At 47.7% G+C, this 27,516-nt stretch overlaps 1 protein-coding gene across 3 annotated transcripts in view; it reads right to left on the bottom strand.

Moving 5' to 3' along the window:
- Nucleotides 1–313: 313 nt before the first annotated feature.
- LOC139675291 (myosin-M heavy chain-like) overlaps nucleotides 314–27,516 on the bottom strand; it is a 44,565-nt gene continuing 17,362 nt past the window's right edge. The window contains exons 2-8 of one of the 3 annotated variants that reach the window (XM_071562768.1): nucleotides 15,479–15,597; nucleotides 12,106–13,841; nucleotides 6,573–6,747; nucleotides 5,647–5,851; nucleotides 4,599–5,221; nucleotides 2,823–2,968; nucleotides 314–2,019 (exon numbers count right to left, since the gene is read on the bottom strand). In XM_071562768.1, the coding sequence (XP_071418869.1) occupies nucleotides 1,224–2,019; nucleotides 2,823–2,968; nucleotides 4,599–5,221; nucleotides 5,647–5,851; nucleotides 6,573–6,747; nucleotides 12,106–13,670 (3,510 nt within the window). In that variant the 5' untranslated portion in view covers nucleotides 13,671–13,841; nucleotides 15,479–15,597 and the 3' untranslated portion in view covers nucleotides 314–1,223. The remainder of the gene's footprint in view (nucleotides 2,020–2,822; nucleotides 2,969–4,598; nucleotides 5,222–5,646; nucleotides 5,852–6,572; nucleotides 6,748–12,105; nucleotides 13,842–15,478; nucleotides 15,598–27,516) is intronic. The other 2 variants (XM_071562770.1, XM_071562769.1) reach the window with 2 other exon arrangements.

Genomic DNA, 27,516 nt, shown 5'->3' with positions numbered 1-27,516 from the left:
TCGAGTCATTTCCCTGCTGAGGAACTGAGAGAGGCTGAACCTTGTGGGGGAGTGCTCTGTGCCCTCAGTTTGTACTTGGGGCCTGACCTGCATGGGCAGGACTGCAGCCAGAGCAAAAGATTTTGTGCCAGTGTGTTGTTGTCTAGTGAGAGTTAGAGAAGCAGGTTTGGACTGTCCTCCCACTCCCATTAGCAGTAGCCCCTCCACAGAGTAGACGTAGGCACAATGTTCACCTGAATGCCACCCACACTAAGTGACATATATATTCCAGAGTACAAATATTTTTAAAAAAATCCCACCTAAAGTAATTGAAACATAATTATGAAAACCTTTTATGTTACTCTATAGTACAATGTAAATTGTTCCTTTCAATTAAATTTTGAAATACACTAGATTACATCATTTAAATAATCGCAAACTCTTAGGTTCACTCTCGGTGGTAGCAGAGCTGTATTTACATATACTTCTGAGATATTTCTGATGCAGCATTGTGTTCCATCCCTAAGCCAGTTAAATAACAGACTTTCAGTGGGGGTATGCTGCTTTTCCAGGGGTTCTACACATATGCGGGGTGTATGTGTCAGAGAGCAAAAACTCCTTTTATTCATGTTTGCCTTTTTTTTTTCTTTTTTTTTTTCCTGGCTGTGTGCATGCAGCTGAATCTGAGCAAATTGACACCTACTTGATGTGGATTAAAGATGAAAGGCCTTTCTTTTTAAACAAGTATTTTGACCGAATATACAGAGGTGAATAATGAAATACAGTCCTTAGGAGTAGTGATGGAAAACATAATTTTCCCCAACTTCCATCCTCTGTTGCATAATACTGCACCTAATTTTGACCCTGACTTTACCTAACGCTGATGAAATACAGTCAGTAGTGGAAACCTCTCTCATCAAGACTGGCTTTCAACACAATCCATGCAATGGCAAGCATCATACATCATTCTCCTGCAGTGCAATATTAACAAGTTAAACAGTATTTTCCTCCAGTGATCTGCTCTTTGATGGGAGCCCATCTCTGTATGTACATGAGCCACAAACTATGTGTGAGTCCTGAGGCTGGAGCCCAGCACTAGGCTGTGGTGCTTCCAGTGCTGCTGGGAATCTTTGGGGGCCAGGCTCCTCCCTGTGTTGTCCATGGAGCACATCGAGTTCAGGCCACTGAGGCTCTTGATGGTCTTTGCATGTGGCACTGGTCAAGCCAAGTCTGCCCACGCAGGCTCAGGGCCTGGTGTGAGGAGTGCTGATCATGATGTTGGGCAGTGCGTTCCGCCGCTTCTTCCAGGAGCCCAGCTCCCTGGAATACCGCCTGATCTGCCTGAACCAGTGGTGAGTCCGTGCCCGGTCACTGTCCCGGAACACAAACGCCTCCCTCCTGATCTCAATGAGTTCAAAAGTGTCCTCACAGTCGGGATCACTGGAGACAATGCAATTACTCAGCCTCAAGGGCTCCCTGAGCAAATGAAACTTCCCGTTATTTTTGTCCCTGATGAGTACCAGAACGGCATCCTTCACAGGCCCTGGCTCGGCTGATTCCAGGCTGGACTCAGACACACGCTTCATGTTCACCAGGAGGAGGACCTGCATGTTCTGGAACTTCAGGGTCTTGCTGCCTTTCTTCACCCACTGGCCATCGGGGGGCTGGGCCAGCTGCAGAGACCCCTCCATCACAAACCGTGTTTCCTCCCGCAGCCAACCAACAGTTTTGAGGGCAGTTTCTCTCATCTCAATGTTAATGACTTCCCTCTTCTTCTTGCTGTCCTGGCGGAAGGATCGCAGGGTCCATGTGTTCCCCTCCTGCTTGGTTTTCATGTTGATGTGCTCCAGGTGGGACTCAATGCGGCTCTTGGCCTCCCGCAGGCTGCCGTGATCTGGATGGTACTCGGTGGTGGCCTTGATGATTCTGCTGAGCAGCAGTGGATACTTGGTGACTCTCTGCAAAGGGGCCATCAGGAAGGACCTCAAGTTCATCCGCCGCAGTGCTGTGTTGTCATTCTGGGAGACATTGAGGAATATTCTGCAGGGATTTAAGAGGAGAGAATGAAATGGTAGCTGTTCTGCCAGCAGATGCTGCAATCCTAAAAGCAAATGACCAGTGTGGAGCTGACAGCTCCCTCGGTTTTGCAACCTTGTGAATCTGTCTTGTCAGAGACTAACAACAATTTTTGCAGCTGTGCTCAGCTGCAGAGCTGTGATGAGGTGCCTGGGACACCAGCACATCTCATCCTAACAGTTGTGTATTAACATCGTAAAATAGCAAGGACTGACGGAGACATGAGGCAGATACATCAGCCTATATCAGATTATATTAATTTGTAGGGCCTTTCATCATTAGATTACAAAACACTCTAAAACAAGAACTTGGTACTGTCAGCATTTTAACCTGAGCAATGGAAAAAGAAATTATTTGCCTGATGTTGCCCAATATGCCAGGGCTAGGAATGGGAAACAAACTCAAGTCTGGTGTGCCACACTGTGGCTTTCTCCAGCGGAAATCCAACCTGGGCTCCAGCACAGGAACTGGGAGCTGTACTCAGCTGAGCATTATTTGGTGACAGTTCAGTGCAGGGGTCAGTGGGCAGACACTGCTACCACAAAACACAGTGTACAGCTGGGGACTAATGGGTTGCCTCAGTGGAGATACTAAGGACTCGGTATTTTTTGGAGAATATGTTACTGTCCTCATCCCAAGAGACAGCAGTGATAACTGAAGGATGTTAGCATCCAACTTTGGTCTAGCTGGGCTGACAAGGGCTTCATGCTCAGCTGGTGCCTCTCTGTCCCCAAAGCCTGAATGAATATACTCAGACACTTTCTCACCTGAGCAACTCCTTTTCCTTCTCCAGTGCATTGAGCATATTCACGGAGGAGGACTGCTGAAGGCAGTAGGTCTGAAAGGCCGGCAGCATGTTGACAAACTCTAAGAATATTTCTCCGATGCACACGGTCATCAGGTCCTCATCCCCCTGCAAGCATGCAATAGAGCCCCTGCTCAGTTAGCTCAGGAGAGGCACAGCCACAGAACCTGCAGTCAGTCCTGTCAGCATGAACCTGCTGCAGGATCTGGTGAGCACCAGAGCACAGGTGAAGGTGGGCTCACCCTCCCTGTGGGAAGGCAATCCCTGCAGGTCCAAGGGAAGCAGTGCATGGGCAGGGGAAGGAAAGCTGGTCTAACTTCTTGCTCTTCCACACACAAAGAGCTGTCTTCTCTCCTCCTGTGTGCTCAGCCAGCTCACTAGAGCAGGGGCTCAAAGGCCAGAGTGAGTCAGGAGGGTGTACTGGGGCCCTGCAGCAATGTATAAATTAACAGAGAGCATTGAGGAACAAATGTGCAGGGGAGGCTTGTAACTCAGGTAACACAAGTGGCACCCAACAACTTCTGAAGTTGCTCCCAGAAACTGGCCTGTCTGGGAAGCAGTCTCCTTCAGTTATGCTGTTACTGGCCACTTTGATGCCTGGATGGAAAAAGAAATTCTGTGGTAAATTGTCCTCTGATTTCTGGATGTGTACTAAATTATGGGAATAGCAGGAATTTGGTGCCATATGCTGCTTTAACTCTGTCGAGGTATAGGCTGCTGACATGCTCTGCAATCGCTACTCATTTCAGCAGCAAGAGGAGCAGTTCCCTGGCTGCTGGAAGCTCCTCCATGCCCTACTGAGCTCTGAGTGCCAAAACAAGATGGAGGAGATGGGGAAAGGCATGGCTGCTTGTGGAAACCATTGCCTCAATAAATTCTTCACAGGAAACATCACATGGGCAGTGCACCTCTGTCTTCACTGTGCCAAGTGCATGAGTGGGTGTCCACACTGCCACTTTTTGAGACCTGTTGCTCAGTCTGACATGCAGAGTTTCAGAGAGGGAGAGGAGGGATGTGTTGCCTAGAAAGCAAAACATCCTGGACAAACTGACACAGCAGCAAGTGACATTTTGTTTCCTGAAGAAAGAAGGGTGTAGAGATATTTTTATGTTCTTTGCAGAGACTGTCTGCTGCTCTAGTCTTATTTCTGTTTCTTTGCCCTGTGATCACCATGCTGGTGGGGCAGGAAAGCTCCTTGTGTGAGGCAGGGGGCATGGGGTGGTACACAGCCAGCACACAGAGCAGGGAGCAGCCTGTGCTGCCTGGCCCTGCAGCCAGCCTAGAGCCAAGCTGCAGTAACTGCATGCCAAGGCAAGCACAGCCAAGCCAGCATGAAGTGAGCCAGCTCAGGGCTGCAAGAGCATGGCCAGAGAGACAGACCAAGCTGAGTTCTGTGCCCCCATGGTCACACTCTTACCAGCATCCAGGCTAACTAGCTTAGAGCTAACTTTGGTAATGGGACCATTAGGTCATGTTAATGAGATAAATGAGCAGGACTGCTGATGGTCTATGAGGTCAGTAGCATTACCACAGCAGAGAGTGAGGCCATAAGCCATGACCTGGCACATGGCTACTAAAATCACTGGTTTACAATAGCTGAGGGAGCAAAGGACTAGATAGCTGACCATAACCCAGGAGTCCTACCTTCTGTTCCTCTGCTCCACCTGTGCTGCCCCACTAACACAAAATCTATTCCTGTCTGCCCAGTCTGGCCCCTTTAAAGCATGCAGCATCATACCTGGTCAAAGGCTTGATCGATCTCTTCCTGAAGTATCTCCAGGAAGTTCTCATTGAGGTCGATGAGCTCCTGGATGTTGCTGAAGATGCCCTGGAGCTGCTCCTGGCTCAGCAGCCCGGCTGCCTGCATAGGGAGGTAGAACTCCTCTTTGATGATGCGCAGGTCCTCTCCATAGCTGGCCTCTGTGTTGACAAACTCCAGCACAGACTCCTTGCGCTCCGTCCTGCGCTTGCAGCACTTCTCGCAGAGGTCAGCCCGCCTCTGGTTGCAGTTCTGAACATCTGTCTCCACTGGGAGGTCCCTTTCTCCACAGTCAGTGCAGGGACGGTGGGCTTCCCAGGCCTGCAGGGAGCTCAGCGTTTCAGATGCTCTGTTCCTCCACTTCCTGGCTGGCATCTGGCCAATGCCACTGTCTGCCCTCTCCACATCCGCTGACTTGGTCCGGGTGCCCTCGCTGGGATCCAGGTCGTCCGGGGCATCGTTCACGCCAACGATCCCACTGTCCGTGCTCAGACTGCTGACATTGCTCCAGTGGTATCTGGAGCGCAGGGAGCCACGTGGGGCACGGCGGGTCTCATCAAAGCTGCCACCATGGCCAAGGTTGGCTTTTGCTACCACTGGACCTGAGAACAGACATAAATCAGTGCAGGCACTGCCAGCTGCACAGAGCTCACCTGAGGAACTCAGGCTGGCACAACCATGAGTGGTAGCAACCCTTGGGGGGACAGGTTAGATCTGGTGAAGCAGGGCACTGAGCTGCCTCCTCTCCCTGTTTGCTGAAGAGACTGGTGAGAGTCAGAAGCAAATGGCTCTCAGGTGAAGCCTGGAGCCTGTCACCCATGCACTGCTCACACCTGTGAACTCATTTGGGCTGCCATCTGCCAGGCAGGGACACATACACAGCAGAGTAGACCCTGATTTCTTGCATGCCTGGGTACAACCCAGAATACCTCCCTCCCCCAGGTCGTAGAGTTACTCCATATTTACAGCAGCACAGCAGGGCTCAGCATGTGGCCCCTCAGCCCCCCTGCGAGTGCACAGTGTGTACCATAGTCTCGCTCCTGCCGGCGTTTCTGCGCGTGCTGCCGCGCTGCCGCCGCGATCTTCAGCTCCAGCTGCTTCCTCTTCACCGAGTCTGTCGGCATCGGGTCGCTGAAGTGCGGCCGCAGCCGGCACTCCCGCTGGGCCTTGGCACCATCTGTGCTCTCGTGGACGATGTCGGAGCTGGATCGGCGACAGCCAGGACTGGGGGTCTGCAAGAAAGGCAGGAAAGGGTCTGGACAAGGCTGTGGTCAAAGCAGCACCTGCTCTGCAGCCAGTGGATTTTAGTTGCCAAGGGAAAGGAAACGCAACTCAGCAGCAGTGGCACCATAAATGCAGCTCTGCTAGAACATCAAGAAATCTGTCCCCCAGGTCCCTCTGTCTTGCTCAAAACCACAAAGGACCCCTCTCCCTTTGCTGTTGTGCAGCTCTGAGCACAGTGGCTACAAGGTGGTTGCATCATGGCTGTCAAATAACCGTGAAGGAAGCAACAGCACAGTCCTGGCCAAGGGCCTGTCCCTGGGAATCCCAGCCATCTTGCCTCAGCTCTGTGAACCTTTTGGTGCTGCAGGGCCAGGAATTCCAGCCTCCATGCCTTACCTACATCAGGAGTTTGACCAAGGGGGGACTAGGAGGGAGTCTGATCTCCCAGACACACTGGAAGCCATGAAGGGGTTATTGCTGAACTCCCTGCAAGAAATGCAGTCACAGGTAGGCAGAGGCACAAAACCAACTCCTATTTCATTAAATGTAATAAAAAAGGCACTAGAAATGCTTCTAACAGAGTTTAATCACTGAGGGGAGTTGGTGTGATTTCAGATAGCAGGCTCCCAGCCTGCCCAGTTTCTAAACCAAGGGATCCTTCAGAGCTTCTAAAGAGATAAAAACCCTGAACACACGCCCAAAGAGGAGAGGTGAATTCCCCTCCCTTACATTCCCTGCAGGTGGAGTTTCACTGGATGTTTCATTGCTTGGATTGTCCTCCCAGGTCTCTGTTGCCATGGACATCACTGTGGGCTGCTGGCTGTCCTCTGGAGGTGGGAGATCAGCTTCCCTCAGATCACACTGTCCCTTGGAGGGGGATTTGGCAGCAGTCTCAGCATTGCAGCTGCAAGGGAAGAAGCAGACTCTGATGAACATCATAGATGTAGTTCTTCTGCCATTCCCTACACTGATGAGACTGAGCAGCAAGCCCTGTTTTGAACAACCATCTGCAACAGTTCAGGGAACGTGCAGGCAGGAATCATGACTGGTCAGCATGGATGGCTGTACATGGGCTTTAGGGGCTCTAAGCACAGCTCAGTTAAGGCAGTCCACATTGGGTAACTGCACTCTTTCCAGCATCAGTCTGGGTTATCACGTCTCAGGTGTTCGCAGGGCATTTTTGTGTCCATAAAACAGGAGATTCTCCACAGGGTCCAGAAAAACTTCTAAGTAGGCCATACCCATACTTGAGTTGTTGTCAACACAGAGACCACATTGCTCATCTGGAAGAAAACCTGCTAAAAACTATAATACTTTGAAGGGATTAGAGGATTAAAGAAGCTTTCCCACTCTTTTTCATCTCATATGATCCCAAGCCCACTGAAACCACTGGTAAGATTCCTCCTGCTTTCAGTGATCTGAGGATCAGGTTTTTTGGTGCACTTAAGAGACCCGAAAAGGTTGGCAGAGTCTGTGGCTCTCACTTGGCAATTCTGGGATGCTCTCATGCATGGCTGTCTGGTGCTAACAAGGGCCTGGTCTGGCTGATATAGGCAGACTGTTCCAACCCCACACTCCGGTCTCTGCAGACAGCACCACCTCTCCAGACAGACACAGTCTGGTGCAAAACCACTGACTTGACAGAGCAGTTGACAGGCTGTTGTTTGTGACACTGCTTGTGATACATATTTTTAACAGACTCTCCAAGACACCTTATTTCCATGCATAATGAAGCCTGCTTGGAAGAATATTATGTTTTTTAAATTTTGGATTTACTTAATTTTTATGGACTTGGATCCCTTTAAAAAGAAAGGTTGTGAAGACTGGATATGGATGCTTGTATATACAGGAAGCCAGAGTCTGGAATATATTTCAGGTTATGCATATATTTTAGGCTTAACAAAAGTCTCCTATGAGAAAAGTCTGCTTCTTCTTAAAGGCTTCACTTGTGAACTTATGCTGATAGGTCATACTGCTAATGTGCAATTCCAACAGTGTCAGCTACAAGCAAACACATGAGACAGACGGGCATTCTCCTTACAGTGAATGACAGTTGGCTCCAATAACAGACCATCAGCCAATACTGAAATCACTGAAGAGGGAACAAATCTCCCAGAACAAAAACTGTCTCTGTTGTCAGGCCAGAAAAGTTGGTTTGCATCTTTCCAGCTGATGCTTTTTCATCTTCATTTATGCTTCCAGGTCCCTGCTGACACTACCAGTTAAAAAGAGTTTAGATGTGGCTTGCGCAGCAACGCCAACAGTGCCAACAGCAGGCTCACAACTTTCACTTTTTGCTGTCACCCTCCAAGTCTGTACTCCCCAGACAGAAGGAACATCAGCACTGTCCCAAGGCAGTCTGTAGTACAGACCGTGTCACACCATGGTACTGGCCTGGCCTGGCCTGGCTTGAGAAGTTCCTGTCTCCTTCCTCTCTCCTGTCCACAGCCACATTCGGGCTGAAGGTGCCTCTCCTTCAGCTGTTCCAGTGTAACTGTGTGGCCAGGATGTAGAATGAGTCTTGAAACTTTTATGTGTTTAAAAAATAAACCCGACCTCACGTATTCCCAGACAGATTGTTTCATCAATGATTCACTGAGTTGGGTAAAGTATGAACAGTTCATCTGGGCACACTCATGAGAGGGAAGGCACAGGTTAAGGAGCAAGAAAACTCTTGAGGAGGATGTGCCACTGCTGGAAACCCACTCTTTCCAAAAGCTGCTCCTCCTCAAACAGTTCCTGGTTGAAACACACAGAAAGGGACCAGGCTGGGACACAGAGAGGCAATGGGATGTGTCCAAGGTCAGTAGCAGAGCTCGTAACTGAAACAGTACCTTCTCGATCACACCACCTGCCACCACACAGACCATCCTCTCAGAGAGAAGCTGAGCTTTCATGTATCAATTTTACAGTGCTTCAAGATCATGTACTTAAATATGGGAAGCACTCCAGAATATTACTGCTCCTTAAAGTGAAGCTGACAGCAGCTCTCTGCAGAGCAGATGCCACCACTTATTGTGGTTTCCAAACCCAACAGGGATATTTAAAAAAATCTCCCAGCCGTGACCTGCAGTGGGAATAAGAGCCAATACTACCCAGAGAGCAGAGCTAAGCAAAGGTGACTGGAGACTGAGAAATTCAAACCACCCCATGGCTGGTCAGCTAGAGGTAAGAAAGGCCATGATGCAGAGTCCACCTTGGGTGAAAGATTTCTTCATCCCTGGTTTGGCTGCTCTAATTCTAGCTGTGGTTAGAACATTCTTGCATGATGCTCAGGCAGTCCCCTCTGCCCTCGTGCAGAGCTGCAGAAGTGGGGACTCTGGTGTGTTTCCTTCTGTGGGATTAAATCACTTACTGGGACAGGAGTTTGTGCCTGGGATTGGTGTCATTTTTCCTGTTTTCCCCAAGACAGGTGATTCCCCTGGGCCAGCACAGGGAAGACATGTTCTTTCTGAATTTCTTCTTAAACCTCTGGGTCACCATCTCTGAATCTGCAGGAGGCAGAAGTACTGGGGGTGTGGTGTACAACTGGAAAGGCACTTGCTTTCCTTCACAGTCTCTGTGGGCTTCTTCATGTTTGTATCATTGTCTAGGCCAGCAGTTCTCAGCCCTTTCCACTTGTTCCTGACTCTTTCTGACTAATGGAAATATTTTGTGCACACCTTTTTTGCTGTCATCTGCCTTCCTGACTTGGAGTCCCCTGCTATGGGAAGTTGGTATTGAACCCACCATCCTGGTGTCATCCCAAATACAAACCATCACTCTCTTTAGGAAGTCTTCTTTCTTAGTTGTGTCCTTTGCTTCCTTGTGCAGGTTTCTGTTGTCACCCTGTCCCCCATTTCACAGATACAAACCCCAAGTCCTTGCATATCCTTATCCTGAACAATTTGCCCCTTAAACAATTTCAGAAAGTGGACTATATATTGAAATACTGACAGGATTCCTACCTGGATCTCAACACCCTTTCCCAGCCTAGACTACAACCCAAGTGAAAGGCATCCAGTGACCTATGAGGAGCCTAAAGCTGCCATAATTATGAGACTGAAAATCAAATCTTCACTGGTGAAATATTAAGTGAATTGAATGAGTCGTAAGTAATTAACTATGAATTACTAGTGAGACAGTTAACTTGTAGACAAACCTGCTTTGTAAAACTGTGACACTTACACAGAAAGAGATGACAATTTCAGCTGTTTTATTCTATGACACTCCATCACAACATCTCTATCAAAGGCTTGCTGAGCTCAGTATCAGTGGAAATGGAACTGAATCCACAGCTTTCAGCTCATTTAATTTAAAACTAGAAAAAATGTGTCCTGGATGTCAATGATTATAATTTAGGACCCAAAGCATTCAGACAAAAAGTCTCCCACCTCTGCAGTGAGAATCAGTTTGATTATGAATATTCAGGCACATTACAGCCTCAAGTGAAAAATGAGGGAAAAATGAGAAATTTCCATACAAAGGAAACTCAAGTTTCCCACTAAGCAGTGCTTTGGCAATAACAATTGTCATTAATTGTTGTTATTATTATGGAAAACAAACAGGCCAGACTGGTTCCTTCACATGAAACAACCTCTCTCTCACTGGAACCACTGTCATTCTCATTTTTAGATCAACTATCATTTTGATGTTAATAAAATCACTTCACAGATCTTAACAAACCCAACTAGGGAGACTGAACACATTCACAGAAACAAACACCACTGTGCACATTAAAAGCACAGAAACCACACTGAAGTCATAGAGGTTTTGGGCAGGAAGTGTTTGGAGGCTGGAAAAGTAGTGGGAAGAAAGATCATATGCACTGCCCATTTCCAGTACTTTGCTATGTGTGCACCTCGGGCTCCAGATACCAGTCAAACATCTGATCTGCGTGGAGGCAGCTGCTCCTACACTCTTACTCATGCCTTGTGCCATTCTGTGTATTTCATTTCATATCCATGAAAAAAATAGGCCACTCAATGAAAATGGTTGCATACCAGAGCTTTCTCATCTGCTTCTTCTTTGGGTTTTCATACACAAGAACAAAAAGCACAAAGGCTGGGCTGGACAGCTGAGGGGAGCACACAGGGCTCTGACACCACCTACTTCCCATTGGATTATAAAGTTGCAGAAGTATTTCTGCTCGTCACTCTGCGTCAGCTCCAGAGAAATTCTTTCAGATGACTCTCACTCCTGTGCAGAAGTCAGTATCACCTCCTCTAAAACCTGAGTCCAGTTTCAGAGCCCATGCATTCCAGAAATACCATGGCAGCAAACAAGGCTGATGCTCTGGCATCTCACATGCTGATCTGTACATTGCACAAGCAGCCAGAAACCAAGTCAAAAGACAATTTTTGGCAAAGCCAGCCATGAAAGCCAAGTGCATGCAAATAGACCACTCCACCAACACTTATTCCTGCTTTTCCTATCAGCCTTATCTCATGATAAGACAGTGATAACTGCCCCAAATACTTTGCTTCCAGAACGCTGCTGATTCCTATTGGGCCACTCTGCATAAAAAGGGATCCACTTCTCTGGCAGGAGGGAGGTAACAGGACTGCAGTGTCCAAAGCCAGGACAGAGAAAAAGCAATCCTTGTGGACATCTTTCCCAGAGGAGGGGAAAACCATGGCTGGAGAAGAGGAAGGAAGGCTTTACACAAGCATTTTCTGTTGCTGCCTACACTCACAGAAGGGCAGTATTTGCAAGTTTTCACTCGCTGCCTGTTCAGGTTTCCAAAAGGTGGTTCCAGACTCGCAGTAACCACCTTGCTCTTGTTTGCCAGTTCACTGCATACAGGCAACAAGTGGGAGCACTTGTTGCTGCATGTCACACCATCTAAATTCATGTCCTGCAGTGGTGGGACAGACTCTACATCTTTCTTCAAAGGAATCATACTGGTACTTTGCAACCCTTGGCTGTCTTCTACTTTTAACAGATGATTTAAAAACAAACAAAAAAAAAAGGGCATTTCAACAATTTAATGCAGAAATAAAATGAGTGGGAAGTTGGGTGTCAGAACTACTAATGGCTGCTGTCTTTACAGGATTAAGGTACAAAAAAGGCAAAGTCTAGATGAAAATGCTTTTTGATGTTTAATCCTATGCAAAGATGGAGTTTAAGCTCAACAGCTTAAAGACATGTCCATGTGGCTATCAGAGATGAAAGGCTCTGCCAACAACACATTTATGCTACAGGAATTAAATGTACATGTCAGGAGAAAGACCAGATCATTCACAAGGGAACTGCTTTCAGGTGACCCCACAGAGCATGTTACCTTTTCTTAATAAGTTCCAAGGCTGAACCTATGAATTCATCCTTCATTTTTTGTAGCTTAGCTCCATAGCTGGATAAGTCTGTGGCTTCTAACAGCAGCGATGAACAGCAAGAGGACTGGGCTTCGGAAGCCAGCGACTGCCCTGCAAGGTGGAGGACATCACTTAATTTTCTTGTCTCTCCTTTCTGCTGCTCATCACTGAAGATCTCCTGCCCAACTCTGTGTATTGCTACTGCCTGTAAAGGTGATCGTGGAACTGGACTGGAGCAAATAGGGACTGGCAATGTATCTGAGCTGGAGGTCTGGAAAGTTCTGTCCTTCACCTCAGAACTGCTCATCCTGAAACCCTCCCACGTGGCTGGATATTGGGAGCAGCTGGCAGAGGTGTGGTTTTCATGGAATACATCATCATCATCCTCTGCTGTGACAGCAGATTCATTCACAGCTTTGGTCGCCAGAGCTTCTGGACAGACATTCTTTTCCTCCTCCAGCATCTGGTTTGCAGGCAGACTCTTATTCGAGCAATCTGTTGTCCCACTGTTGCTGGCAGATGAATTTCGTTCCTTCCTTCTCATTTGCTTGAATTCCTCAAAGGTGGGTATGTAGAGCCTCCCTTTACAGCGACCTTTCTTGCTCTGTCCCCATGTGACTTTGCCATCTGTTTCCCCACTGTACTGTTCTAGGGTTTCTGCTGTTCTGGATTTGCCTATCTCATTGCTGTCCCCAGTGTGCTGAAGGGGCAAATTGGGGGAGCTATTCTGCCTTCGCAGCTGAAGCCTCCTCTGAGCCTCCTGCTTGATGTCTTCTGGACTGACGATCCCGTGTGCAAAGCACAGTCCCTGCCTGCCTGTGAGGCTGTGCCTGAGGGCAGTGTGTTCCACCCAAACCGTGCAGTAGTTGGCAGCACAGCCGTTCTTGCACTGCCGGCACACCTGGCATTCAAACAGCTCCCGGGCCATCACATCAGGCAGGGCCACCTGTGGGCGCACTGGCTTACAGGGCTCTACCACTTTACTGCTGTGCAGCCTCAGCTTCTCCTTCAGCTCTTTTTTGGCATCCCCATGTAGGGCTCTGTCCTCTGTGGAAGGGAAGAGCCACTGAGGCACTTTGGCAAAGGGAGGGAGGAGCACATTCTGTGCTGATTGAGATGTCTGTTTAGCATGGAGAGAAAGGTTTCTCAGAGAGTCTGATGTGCTCTGTGCTGGGGCCACATCCACACAGCCTTCTGTCCACTGAGTGGTGCCTCTATAGCGAAAGATGATCTCGTTATCCAGGCTCCGGCAGTGAGAATACAGCCCAGAGTCGGCAACTGCTGCCCAGTGAAGGTTCTCCACGCTCCGATACATCCGTTTTTCCACAGGACTGGCCAAGGGTGCCTTGCCTGTGTGGCAGTAGTCTACAGTGTGCAAGTCTCCAGAAAAAATACGAGTGTCTAAGTTCTTTAGTGGATGCATGCTGCTAACCGAAAAATCCTTTAAGCCATGCTGTGCATAGAGCTGATTGTTTTGGCAGCTCAAGATCACCCGGCAGTGCTCCTGTCTCTCATCAACACTGATGTATGTCATAGCAAATGCACATGGAGGCTCTAAGACAGTGGCGTTTAGGGGGAGAGGAGGGAGCTGGGGTGTCGCTTAGGTGCCAGTCAATGTCCACAGACCACAGACAGCAAAGTGTGCTGCTGGGGACTCACATAAGAGAGGGCTCTCACATGGGTGGAGTCGCCATGAGTAGAAGACCTGTGAATGGAAGGAAAGATGAGTTACTGAAGCAGCCTGGTGGTGACTCGCAGGATGCAACAGCAGGTCTGCTTCCAGGGAACGCAGATGCCAACACCAACAGCTTGTGTAGGAACACAGCAGCACAACTAGGAGATGAGCCACAGGGCTTGGGGCAGGTAATCTTTTTCTTCTCTAGCCAAGCCAACAATGGCCTTATACTAACCATCTGAATTTGGAGAAGTTTATCCTACCTACCCTCAGTAATTACCTCACAATAACATTGCTCAACTCTAGTGACAAATCCTGAGAAGTGCTTGCTGCAGGTCCAGCTTACTCACACTGCAGCACTAAGGAGATGGCAGGTTTACAAGAGACAGTGAGGTTCTTGCCCTCAAATAAGATGCAGACAAGAGTGTGTGGGTTAAGGGGGAGTCTGGGGGTGGTAAAGGATGGCATAACACTGGTCTCGTGGAAGACTCAAGCGGCAAGTAGGAAGAAGAAGGCTGACTGGTGGTGGTTTTGTGCCTGACTGTCGCACTGCAGCCCCTTACTGCTCCGATTCACCCTTCAGAGGGAAGATGCATATGGTTTATTCACTGCATGTGGCAGCCAAGCATTGCCAAAGCCTTTCCAGTGCAGAGACAAAGGTACCTCACAGACTTTCACAAATATATACTCCTGACTCCTTAGCCACAGGCCCAAATGATCACACCTCATGACAGCTCAGGGGAGGCCCAGAAAGAGAAAGGTGTCCTTTCCAAGGCTGTTCCCATGAGCTGTGTTCAGCATTGTAGGGCCCAGCAAAACCAAATTACTAGATCACATGTTCAGAGCAGAGAATTAAATTGCCAAACTCCAGTTTGGGGCAGCAGGATGAAAGCTGAGTACCTAAGTCATCACTGGAAGTGGATGAAGCCCCCTTACACTGAATGGAGAGACTGGAAATTTCTCTTAAGGATTTAGACCTTACTGACTTGCCAGCAGTCACACAAGACATGTCTGCTACAGCCCAGTCTGCTCCCTTCCTTGGCAAAGGGAATGGGTGAGCGCCATAGGTAAGGGAGAGTAACAATGGGCAGGGGATATGGGGTTAGCCTGAGATTCATAAGGGCAAGATAGTGCTGGGATGGTGGGGCATCAGTCTTTAATAATAAGCCAGGCAGGAACCAACCATGTTGAACATACAGAAAGAGGTCTTGGTAAAGCAAGACAGAACTGTATAAGTTACAGCCCAGACCGTTTGCTCTGTAGTGTGGTTGGATTCCCCACAGTGGCCAACCATTCAGGCAGCACAGCCACTTTGATCGGGATGGGAATGAAGAGGTTTGTTGCTCCCCAAAGGCTGAGACACCTCAGCATCCAACCATGTGACACATCAACAGACATCTGAGGGGAAGTCTAAGGTAGTGAATTGCCTGGAAACCAATCTTGGTAACATGCTGGAACCTTGATTCATCCCTTGCTTAGAGTGGCTCAAATTAGCATACTTTCCCCGCATTAATGAAACTATCTTTAATCTAATCCCAGAGAGGAAAGGCAGAGCTGCTCCTGCGGTTCACAACTCAATGGAAAACATTATTTCCATTCTTCATAACTGCTAAAAACAAAAATTAAAACTAGCTCTCAAAGTGTGGCTGTTCCCCAAGATGTCTCACCCGATCTTGTCATGGTGGGGCTGGAGGTCCCCCTTCTTCACGGCTCTGGAGGAGCCCACAGGTGACAGCAGAGAAACGTGAGGATCAGGACTTTCTGTGATGATAGGTTATAACATAATCTGTCAAGAAAGAGAGAATTATATGATGTGAGAGCCAGTCACTGAGTAGGGAATAAGGCTCGTTGTAGAGCTGAAGGGCTCCTGTGAGAAAGTGCTGTTAATAAAAGATGCCATGGCCTGTCAGGTTGGTCTGTGATCAGGTCACAGCCAGGGGACTAAAAGTCACCATTTACTTTTGGCACTCTGCTTTCAGAGCAAGTATAAAGAGAAAGCAGCCCTTGCTGTAGTGAGAGCTGAGAATAACGCTGTTGTTGCCCAAGGCAGGGAGCTACATACAGTAAAGGTGAAGAGAAAGCAAGGCCCATGTGAGGCAGGCTTTGCATATGTGTGTGTGAGAGCAAGGGGGTCAGAGAAGAAAGGGCACAGGCAGGGGCAGAAGCAGGCAGGATAAGAGCAAGGAAGCAGAGGCACAGAAACAAGGGGATGGGATCTGTCTGTGTCTGCTCCCTTCATCAAGAGATGGGGGAGCACTGAGAAGACAATAGACTTTCGTCCTCATGATTCTCTTCAGGTGGAAGTTCACTGCCAGGGCTCATAGTCCTGACCCCTCTGTGGGCTGCAGGTCAGCTACAGTGATGCCAGGCAAGGGTGGTCAGGGGCCACTCTACCCCTGCCTGCTCAGAGTGCACAGCACAGACTGCACAGGGAGGGTTTGCATCTCCCTGTTACTGGGGGGAATGACTCAAACCCACTGGCAGGTGAGGGCACCCCCTGCCCTGCAGGAGAGCAGGGGCCCATTTCCCCAGTGGGTGTGAAAAGTGCCAGTGCTCGGGAGCACTGCCAGGCATCAGGGACCGGCTGCTGCTTTGCCAGGGCAGGATTTTCCAGAAGATGTGCATGGGACGGCAAAAGTCACTTTCAGGGAAGGAGCAGCTGGGAGAAACCTCCTCTGGGCACAGTGGGGCAGGCAGAGTGAGGGATGGAGAGCAGGAGCCAGAGCCAGGTTTGCAGAGTGGAGGAGCTACAGAAGACAGAGAACAGCCAAGCAGGCCGTGAGGCAGCAGGAGACAGAGACTTTCCAGGGAGGCTGCTGAGTTTGCTGACACATAGGTAGGCACCAAAATTTATTGGATTAAGTGAAGGAAGATGGTAATTTTGTTTCCAAGTAATTTTTTTTAATATTTGTCACCCATCAGAGCTGAGTTTTCTTTCTCTAAAAAGTGTTTTTTTGGTCTTTGAGAATACTTTAGACATGGAAAATCCCTTTGGTATTTCCAGAGAGCTCAGAGCAAAAGTGCACGTGGATGTAGCCAATGCACAGGTGGGCATGCAAGGGGGTCTGGTGCCCAGGATGGAGTAAGAGGGAGCCTCAGAAATCAAAGATTTCTGTTTCACCTCATGCCTGCAGAGCAGCTGTGGAGATCTCATATGAGCCAGCTGGGGCAGCAGCACCTTTCTTCCCTGTCACTCCATTCTTGGACCACCTCTTTCCTACTGAACTCTTCTGAACTTGCCCATTCCCCCTACGTCACCACCCCTAAGGGTTGTGCACAGCACATCAGGTAACTAAGCTTAATTTCACCGAGCACCCTGACCAGCTGATGCCCGAGCCATGACCTGTGAAGGGGGACTGGCTGTGCTGAGGCACAGCCTCCTTCCTGCTGCTTAGGGCAGGAAAAAAGCAGTGGTCTCCCTAAAACACCAGACAATTTGTGCCTGGCCTGTAAGCAGGAAGCACCGTTCCTCCCTTCCTCCCCTGCTCTTGTGCTCCGTTCCTCACAGCACACACACAACAGCGTCATAGTTTCAGCTCGGATTCAGCCTGCGTTTGTCAGGCCTTTGACACCCACATAATATGAATTATGTGTCTACACACTCAGCTCTCAAGTAACAAAGCCACAGGCATGTTCTAAGCAGTCTTCTGGAGAGGAGCACCAGATGGAGACAGAAAAAAAAATCTGAGTTAATACGCTTATGGTTGATACCCTAAAGATGACTTTACAGCACACACTTGCAGGTGCACTGTACATACAGAGTATTTAGCTGCTGTCTTACATGGTCACCAACAAAGAAACTCTGTGGACTACAGCAACATGAAAGAGTTTGTCCTCCCACCACCTCAGAGCTGTAACTACAGCCTATAGTTACAGCAGGTGATCCCAGGTATGGAAAGTAGCAAATGTCACAGAACTGTGAGGGCATGGTGTGAAGTAAACGCTGATTTCTCACATCATGACCCAGCTCTGGGTCCCAATTCACCCCTTCCTAAAGGTACACAACAGTTCTAATGCGTCCTTTGCTCTCTTCCAGTTAGACCAAGCAGTGAGTTGCCAGTTCTTCGTTGCTCCACGGCGTATGTGAGCACTGTGGGCTGAGGCTACACTCCTTCATTTATCCACCTGGGTACTTTCAGGCAGTCCTGCCCATGCTTCTCCAAAGCTCAGGCTTCATTCTAGTCCAGCAATCCTCCAGGACCATGCTGACCTATTCCAGGCCAGATAGCAAAACAGCTTGGTGTTGGCTGCCACTGTGGCACATCATTGCTCTTCAATCATGTTGTCTGTGCAACATCTTTCTGTTCCCTGGATCAGGGACTGAAAAGCTTTGAGTGGTTATGAGCCTCATGCCTTAAGTGAGCATAAGACTAAAGGCAATGTGTGCTCAGCTTATTTTTTGCCATGTGATTCTGTTTAATCAACTTCTCCTCTACTCTGATAAGTGCCTGCTTGGAGACTTGCCACTAACCTCAATTTTCCTGCAACATCCCCCCAAGAACTTATTTCTCAAGGATTAAAGCTTGAAGGATAAATTAGTCCTTCCCAAACACATCAGAACCGTTCTGCCTGGCTGACCTTCCCAGCAAAGCACCAGACAAACTGTCAGGAGGATGAAGCAGGCAGGCAGGTAGGCAGGCACGGGATAAGCAGCTCACTGGTGATGAAAAGCACTGTGGAGAAGACCAGTAATGTTTCAGGACTCCAGGAACACCATGACAGGGGAGCACAGAGCTTCATGAGGCCTCAGGAAAAGAAGACACCAAACCTGGCAGGGCTGGGTAGGTTTGTATTGCAGCAAGATTTGCTCAATAGACTTACCAAAGAAGGACATTTGTTCCATGAAATGGTGGAGAGCAGCTTGACATTGTCTGGCTTCTCCTGCCTTAATCAGAGGCATCAAGTGAGACTGGGACATTTTCCACTTTCCACTTTTACATCATCTCAGTTACAAGCAAATTAACTTCTGAGTCACAGCCATCACACCAAACTCCTGCTTTGAGGGGAAGGGAGTAACTGGAGATACCTTATTCCATCTTGAAATATGAGATCAAACTAACCCTCAGGTTTTATTCTAATTTCTCTGCATTAGGTTTTGCAAGTTGCACCACTGAACAGAGGTTGGTTTATTCTGGAGTACAATCTCCCTTTTATTTCAGAGATCTAACCAACCAGAGGGATGCAAACAGCACATTTCAAAGAGCTGTACAAAGGATTTTAGCAAGCTACAATACTGCTGTGAGTGTTTTGTTATCTGATACACCAAATCTCATGGACACAGCATGATCTGTCTACTGCCCTGCCATGCACATCACTTCAGCTGCTTAGCAGAACACCAGTGGTCTCCAGGGAAAGAATGCCAGATACATTTATTTTTTTCAAGTTAAAGGTTAACAAGAAAAATAAAGGTGCCTTGGTTGTAGTTGCTTTTTAGCTGTTCTCTTACCCAGAACTGTGCTGTAGAAACTGGTTGATGCAGCAGGGTGATAAGGTGACTGCAGTTATATTTCTTGGGGTATTGGATTTTTTTGGGGTCTGTTTTAGCAGCTGACACAGGAACAGAGCTTATATAGCATCTGTTAATTGCATCAGGAGAGGTACAGCCACAGTAATTCTCTAAACCAGTAAAATTTCCTGTGTTTCTTTTCCTTCCTAGGATGAACAGCTGAATGTAGCTTTCCTTGAATTTACAGTATTATCACTACTTTCATTGTGTGCTCCACAGCACAAATCAGGATTGGTAACAAGAGGAGCAATTGCCACATCGATTTCAAAACCAGGTAATAAAGAGAAAACAATAACCTTTAGAGTCTGCTCCCTGTATTTATAGTCCCTGACATCTCAGAGACACCTTGGCACGGGAAACCTCTGAAGACCCAGCACACCCCAGGGCCAAGGGGTTGCTGAGAGCACAGGCAATGGCATTAACCTCTGCTGTGTTAAAGCTGCTTGCCTTGTTGCATGACACTGTCTAACCACTTTCCTCCTTTCATGTCTCTTCTCCTTATTCCTCTCAGGACTTTTTTCCTACTTCCCCAACTCTTCCCCTATCTCACTGCACTGAACACAAGCTAACACAACCCATCTGTGGCTGCTGCTCAACACATATTCTGCAGTTTCACCACCATCCTCACTGCCTCCACACAAACAATGGCCTTGGCCAGGGTCAAGGCTGGCTGTTCAGAGCAGCCCCAATGTCCACATGTGCGGGCCAGATGTGCCAGACAAGAATCTGACACAGTATCTGTTGGTCACCACAGGAACACCCTGCTAAGGTACACACAGTTCCACAAGGGAGAGTGTAGGAACCACCACAACTTGACATGAACTTCTATTTTGGTTAGATTGGCTCCAAAATAGTCTCATGGTAGTGGAAAAGCTACTCACAAAATTTTATGGACTCACTCAAGGCCTTAAGTGTTCTTGGCTCCTTTTCTGTGGGATTTTTAAGCAGTTTGGGAGCTATGGTTTACTGACATGAAAGGTTTCACCTGAGAAGCTGTACTGCTGCACACACCTGTGCACTTGGCAGCAGTGCCCTTGATGAATTTCTCTGGCTGCTCTCTTAGTCTGAGCAGCTCCTCCTTCTTGTGTCACAGCATGGGTTTCTCTTTGTGTTCCTCCTTCAGAAAGGCTGTGATGACATGATGCTTCCAGCCCACCTCCAAGGGCAGGCATTCCAGCACACTGATTTCAGGGAGCATACTTTCAAGGTGACCTGTTTTCAAGGTTCCCTCTTGATTCTTTGCTTCAGGAAAGGGTACCCCCTTTTTTACCTCAATGCACTACTCAATCTCTTGGACAATATTGCTCTAACAGTCCTGCTGACAATGCAGCAGAGGGATTGGAGCTTAAGCAGATTAGCATTCATGTTGCAGCTGAGGAAAGCTGAGTATGGTGGTTCTGCAACAAATGCCCCATGTGACACCCCCATCAAGTGCCCCAGCTGGACTTGCTTGGCATCATCAGATGTGAAGCATCTCAGGACCATCTCAGGAGATGTGAAGCATCTCCTACTCAGCACCACCGTCTGCTAAGCTTTTTTCAACACCCTGGTTGACCACAAGGCTGCTTTGGATGATTCCTTCTCAGGAGGAAGAAAGTCCCATTTGCAGCACAGTCCTCTTGTGGGACAGATCACCCATGGCACCTGTGAACCTGCAGGGTACATCTGGTCGATAGATCCTGCCCTTGCTGTAACACTGTGAGCCACTCTGCTCCCCTCTCACAGATGGGGAAAGAGCCCATAAGGTTACAACCAGCCTGAGCCAATGGTCAGGCTTGAGCTAGCTGATGTTCAGGTAAAAAGCCAAGTCACACAATGGCAAAAACCAAATCAAGTCTTTTTTTAACATCATAGTTTAACCCATGATTTAATCTTGTGATGTGCAGGGTCTGAGTCATGATGCAGGATTTTTTTCAGGGTGGAAATATTCCTGGCTGAACTAGCAATATATGACCAACAGGGAACACAGAAACACAGCATTGCCCACGTCCTCTTACATTGCTTCCACCACTCCCAGGAAGACAACAGAAAACCAATCCTATACAGTTGAACCCCTCAGGGTTGTTAAAGGTATTCCTAATTTCTTTTTCTAAGATTGCCCCACGAGTTTCAGCCTAATCCTTAAAAATCATAGGACAGAGGAAAGAAATCACACCTTAATTTTAAGAATAAGTTGTATGTTAAAAGTTTCTGCTTCCTTCCTTGTACCAAGAGGACATTACTTTGCAGCTCAGCTGAAGCCTCAAACTTTGAGTGCACCAGGGGCTTACTGCATTGGTCTTTCCAACAGGGCAATATGAATTCTTATGAGCTCTCATCTCATTAGTGGGGAAAAAATGTCCTAATCTAATTCTGCTGATCTCAGTTTATTAACGTTACACTGGAACCTACTCCAGCCCTCCCAAAAGCTGGTGGTAGGTGAATGAGCAGAGTTCTGCCACGCCAGCAACGCACAACTCATCTGTGAGATCAGAAAGAGGCCTGGGGGAGGAAGGAGGGTGAGGGAGATGGATGATCTCATTCTATGCCTTGTTTGGTCACATCCCAAAGCTGCCAGGCACTTTGGCATACTGCTGGCAGAGGCTGGTGAGGAATGTGAATGGCAGGAGCATCAGCAGACCTGGCCGGGCATGGATGGCCACAGACAGTCACACTTCCCATCCATCTGAGTGTGGGGGTACTTAGCAATGTTTCTGCAGAAAATCTGGGAGGGCTGTACCTGCCAGCTGTCCCAGCTGAGGGATGTGTCCTTAAAAGGTCCAGCACAGCGTGTTCCCTGCTCCAGGTCAGTGGGAGTCCTGACAGGGAACTGATGCAGCTGGCCAGGCTCCGCCTCTGCATCATCCCAGAGAACATCACAAGCTCTTCCTTACCTACCAAGGAGAATTTATTTTCTTTTTTGCAGATTTCCAACCCCTCCCACAGACCTCTCTAAACAACACCCTCCCTTTCAGATGCTGATGCTTTTCAGCTGATTAAACTGTGGGCCAGACCATGAGCTGGGTGTAAATCAGTATTGCTTGTCAATGCTAATTTACACCTGCTGAGAATTTCCCTTCCTTCACCATTTAGCAGAATTATGTGACGTGTCTTTTATCTCTTCTCTCAGTTTAGCCTGCCATTCCCTTTTCCTGGCCCCCAAGCCTCCCGCTTTGCTCCCAACTCCCTGGAGGTTTGCAGGATAAGTTGCTTATTTGCAATGTAAAGTGTCTCTGAGAGCCACAGCCCCGTGCAAACAAACCCAGGAGAGGCACATTTGTCCTTACTTGTGCAGCAAATCCAGCAGCAGTTCCCTAAGCACACACTGCATGTAACTTGCTAAGAGAAGGAATATGTCCCTTATTGCCACTGGACAGCGCAGGACTTCTCTGGGGAGATGCAGGGGATGGAGAATAAAAGATCTCTGATCCTACAGAGATCTCAAGCCTTTCTCACTGAAGGCAATGGCCCTACACCCAGCTCAGCACGCTGTAGATCCTGTCAATAGGCACGATACCATTAATGACTTCTTGTTGCTATGGTGATATTGATGGATAGTCCCTGGCGTTGGTGGGAATCCTGGGAAAGCTAGCAGAAAGGGAAAAAAAGGAAAAGAAAAAAGTGGGTCAAAAAATCCCCCAGGAAAATATGAGTTCTCCTACAAATGGCCATTTATGTGACATCCTTGAGGAATTCAGTGGCACTTCACACTTCCTGACTCCTCCAGCCTCTTACCAGAACACCACAGTGTTCTCCCCAGCCTGTGCAAACGCTCCTGCTCGCAGCAGGGCTCTGGTGCAGGGATGCTCTGCTGCAAGTGCATTTCATTACCACACGTTATTTTTGCAGCTTCACTCACCCTGGCAATTCATTTCACATACAGAGTAAAAATCTTGGCTCCAGTGAAATCACTTGGACCTGTGCCACTGGGCACAGAGCCAGGATTTTCCCCAGCTCTCATGATGCCTTATCACAAGTGACAATTTCATTCAGCTGCCACGATAGCCACTGGGAACCCCCTGCCTCTGCAGAGCTGTTTCAAGAATGGAAAAGCCTCTGTTGCACAGGTTTTTGCTCTATTTCCCCTTAGGCTCAGCACTGTGCACTCTTCTCTCACAGCTTCCAACTCTGGAATGTGCAGTTTAGAGAAATCTTTCACCCTTCATCCCAGCTGAGTGACCACTGGCAAGGGCAGTCTGTGCTCCAGACACATTTGGGCCCCTTCACTTTGCACAAATGCTCTTAGGATTTGGGGCAGAGAAGTCATCTTCCTAAAACACCAGTCCTCTCTTTGACCTTGCCTTCTCTGGGAAAAACATTCCTAATTCAGGCTGGTGACACATTAGACTCCCTCTTTCTCTGCATGTTTTTTATCTAAGCTTGCCAAGGGATGCACAAACTGCAAGATGCCTTGTTTTGGGGGAGATTTTAGTATTATTAGCAAACTTTAGAGTATGCTTTTTGTCTTAGCAAAGACTTTTCTGCGATGTTTTATGTCTAGGATTTGCCTTACATACATACAAACTTGGTAGACATTCTTTTATTCTGAACAGCTATACTGCTCCAGGTATGATGGGCACTCTTAATCCAAGAAGTTTTTATTGGTTTGGAATGGTTATTATAGAAGAAATGGATCCACAAGAGAGCAGCACCTACAGTAGTACCATTACATGGATAGTTTTGTCAGTGAATATCCCAGTGTAGATCAGATCCAACGGATGTGTCAGCTTTTCCATCTATTTGTGTGTTCAGATCCTTTGCCTCCAGGTGAACTCAGGAACTGAAAACAAAATTACCCTGCCCCTCTCTTTTGCATCTTTTGATAAATGTAGTTCTAATGGATTACAGAGTCTGAAAGCACTTTTACATCAGGAACAGATGCCAAGAGAAAAATCCAGTTAGTTTCTTTATGTTACATGTAGCCATTTCATCAAATGTACTGGGCAAGGTTCCGAAGCACATGGAGGCTGGACCTGCACTGACAGAGGCTCTCTCTTGTATAGCAGCCCTTTGATCAGACATCAGCATCATTTATTTGCTTGTGTTTCATATTCTTGAATGCTCCAGTAAATTTCCCAGTAGACTATCAGAGGCAAAGGCTGCTCTTTCAAGTTGGATTTGCACCTCTTCCCTTCCCCTCCATTTCAATTAGCTATGGAAATTATTTGGAATTTTTTCCTATCTCCTCTTTCCTGTCTGTATGAGAGGCTTTAGGAACACTGATGGCTGGAGAGGACTCCAGTTGATGTCTTCCCTGTAGGAAATGTTGTGACTCACAATTAGCCCATCTAAGTGCTCTGCTTGACCTGCTGCTGGGCAGTGTGAAGAGCACAGACCCAGCTGCAGCGCCCTGCCCTCCCCCAGGAGTGAGGGGACAGGGGAGCTGTGAGTGCCGTGGGTAGAAGGAAGGGGGTCCCACCACCCACAGGTAGGGCCAGACAAGGGCAGGAAATCAGTTATTGCTCTGGGAGACAGAGAAGGTGATAGGAACGTAAAAGGTTCTTGAAACAGGATCTCTGCCTGTGGGGAGCTACTGCTGTGCTGCATTTGCAGGTATTAATTTTTTGCTAACAACTCTGTGACTACAGAGACAGGACAGCTGGTGAACTGCCCACAGCAGCTCAGGGCTGAGCAGAAACAGCATTTGGAGGGTGCTGGAGCTCTGGGTTCCTCCACTGGGACACACCAGGGTAAATGCCTTTAGGCACAAATCCCAGCACACCGGGAAGAGCGCACATTCCAGAGGGCTACTTTCCAAGTGTGATTTGCCCTAAACAGTTGCTCATCAAAAGTTTCCCATATTGCCATATCAAGGGTTAAAACCACATCAGATGTACTGAAGACAGGAGAATCTCTCTGGGCTGTCTTTGACACCAGCTAGGCATTAACTCCCAGGAGACCCACAGGACAGGATTTGGAGAGATCAGACAGAGGCAATAGAGATCCACTGGATTTCTCACCACACACAAGTGTCCCCCAGACACATCATGTCATGCATAGTTTACTGGGGATGCTTTTAAAGCCACCATTAAAATCAAATTCTAAGCCCAATTAATACATACACTCTTAGGATGTTCCTAACCATGTCCGTATATTGCAACTTATCAATATTGCCAAGGGACTCTCTTTTTGGTGCTCTGCCAGATCCCATCCTAGAGAGAAAGGTGATGGAGGAGGAGGCAGGACATGCCGCTTTGTTTAGAGCCAGCTGTAAGAAAATGGTTTCATTTGCCCAAATGCACTGGATACTTTGTGCAAACTGCATCACCTTGCAGTACAAGTTAGCCACTGCACATGTAACATTGTGAAGAAAATAAGGAATAAATGCAGAGTTCTGCAGCTCTTTCTAAACAAGGGAGGGAGAAGGACAGTGAGTCAGACCCCTTCTCTGTGTGCAGCTGGTCTTGGATATCAGCTACACTACATGACATTAATCGTGATGAAGGCCCACCCTGGATCCAGAGGCACAAGACACTCCATGTCCCTGTCTATGCCACTAAGTTGCTGCAGGGTCTGAAGCTGGGAGCTCCCAGCCAACGCTGGGCTCTGTAATTCCCTGGCAGTCTGAGTTAGGTATCGTTACTCCCACGTCATTTTGCAAAACATTCCAAGTGCCTCATGGAGGTCCCCACATTCTTGTTAACCTTTTGGTTTCTTGTAACTGGGAAAAAATAAGGCACAGATCACAGTAGCAGAAGAGACCCGTTACATGCACATTGATTTTACCAATGCAGTGTTAAAAACTGAACTAAGAGCATCACAGCAGCACTGCAGGCAACAACTGCTTTTTTTTTCCTAATAACTTGGCTCTTGCACAGCACCAAAAGTGTGCAGCCTTTGTGGTTGTCACAGAAGTACCCACCCCACCCAAAGCTGAACACTCCACATCTGTAGATACAACATCATAATATCAATCAAAACAGAGGAAGTATTGCCCATGCAGACATCCAATCACTTATGAATCCTTTTTTAAGGAATAGTCTGAGAAGATACAGTGGGGATGTTGCAGCCAACATAATGGTAAGAACCTCGATCAACACAGCACCTCAGAAAAGGATTGAACCTCAACCTCATAAGTACTGTCCATCAACAATTCCTGCATGTAGCTATAACACCTCAGAAAGTTTAATTACCACTTAAGAAATGGAAGACTAAATGAGCCATGAGACCTTTCTCACTCCAGATCCTGTAGGTCAGCATTATTTAAGACAACTTGGAGCCTGAAAAGCTAAACATTAGTGTTGGCAGATTAACAGATGGATGGATTGCTGCCAAAATAATCCATCTTCCCACTTGCCTCTGCAGGACTGGGTGACATTCAAAGCTGACTATTTCCCCATGCAAAGAGCAATGCACGCGATGCAATGAGCAGGCTTTAAAAAGGACTCCTGAGCTGGCAGGACCAGTGGCCAAATGCTTTATGGCTGCTGTTTAATGCTGCAGGAGAGGCTGTAAAAAACAGGCACCAGGCTGTGACAGGAGTGGGGACTGCAGTGACCACAGTGGATTAGCTGTGAGCCAACCTCTGGGCAAGTTTTACAGATCTGTAAGGATGCTGTCATTTTTCCTTTGTGCATAAATGCTCTAAAACTAATTAACCTTTTAATCAGAGCAGATAAAATTGTGGTTTTATCATTAAAGTGAATGGTTTATCTACAGTTTCATAAAAAATTTCCATCTCTGCTCAACTTGGATTTTTTTTTTTGCTTGAGGCTCTATGAGTAAAGTTCCCAAGCACTGAAAAATAGAAAAGAGTAAAGCAGGAGATTTCTTAACCCAGCCAGTCACTGTGCAGATATCAGCATGCCTGATGCCAGATGGGACTCAGTCCAGAGCTTTTAGATCCAGCTCAAATACCTGTTGCCTGAGCACAGAGGATGCTCCCGGCTCTGCATGGGGAGGGCCCAACAGGAGCTGTGACACGCTGTGCCAGCATGAATCACGTCACCCTCCCTGATGGAGAGGGCACTGAAACCCCCAGACACCCACATACCCTGGACTTTCTGGTGTTCAACAAAGATTCATAAAAAAGTAAAATAATCCCTTACATCTACTAGCTACAGCAGGCTATACTGTCAGCTGCTAGACTACAACATGACTTTTCTAAATTTTTAGAGATATTTAGATGTATTTTGCTAAATAATTTCTAAATTTCTATTCTACAAAGAACTCTTACATGTACCTCTGTGCCTACAGTACCCCAAAGAACAAAAACTGCTG

The sequence above is a fragment of the Pithys albifrons genome, chromosome 8, assembly GCF_047495875.1.
Source record: "Pithys albifrons albifrons isolate INPA30051 chromosome 8, PitAlb_v1, whole genome shotgun sequence".
Lineage (NCBI taxonomy): Eukaryota > Metazoa > Chordata > Aves > Passeriformes > Thamnophilidae > Pithys > Pithys albifrons.
Note: the sequence above shows the minus strand (reverse complement) of the source record. Positions and strands in the feature narration are given on the sequence as shown.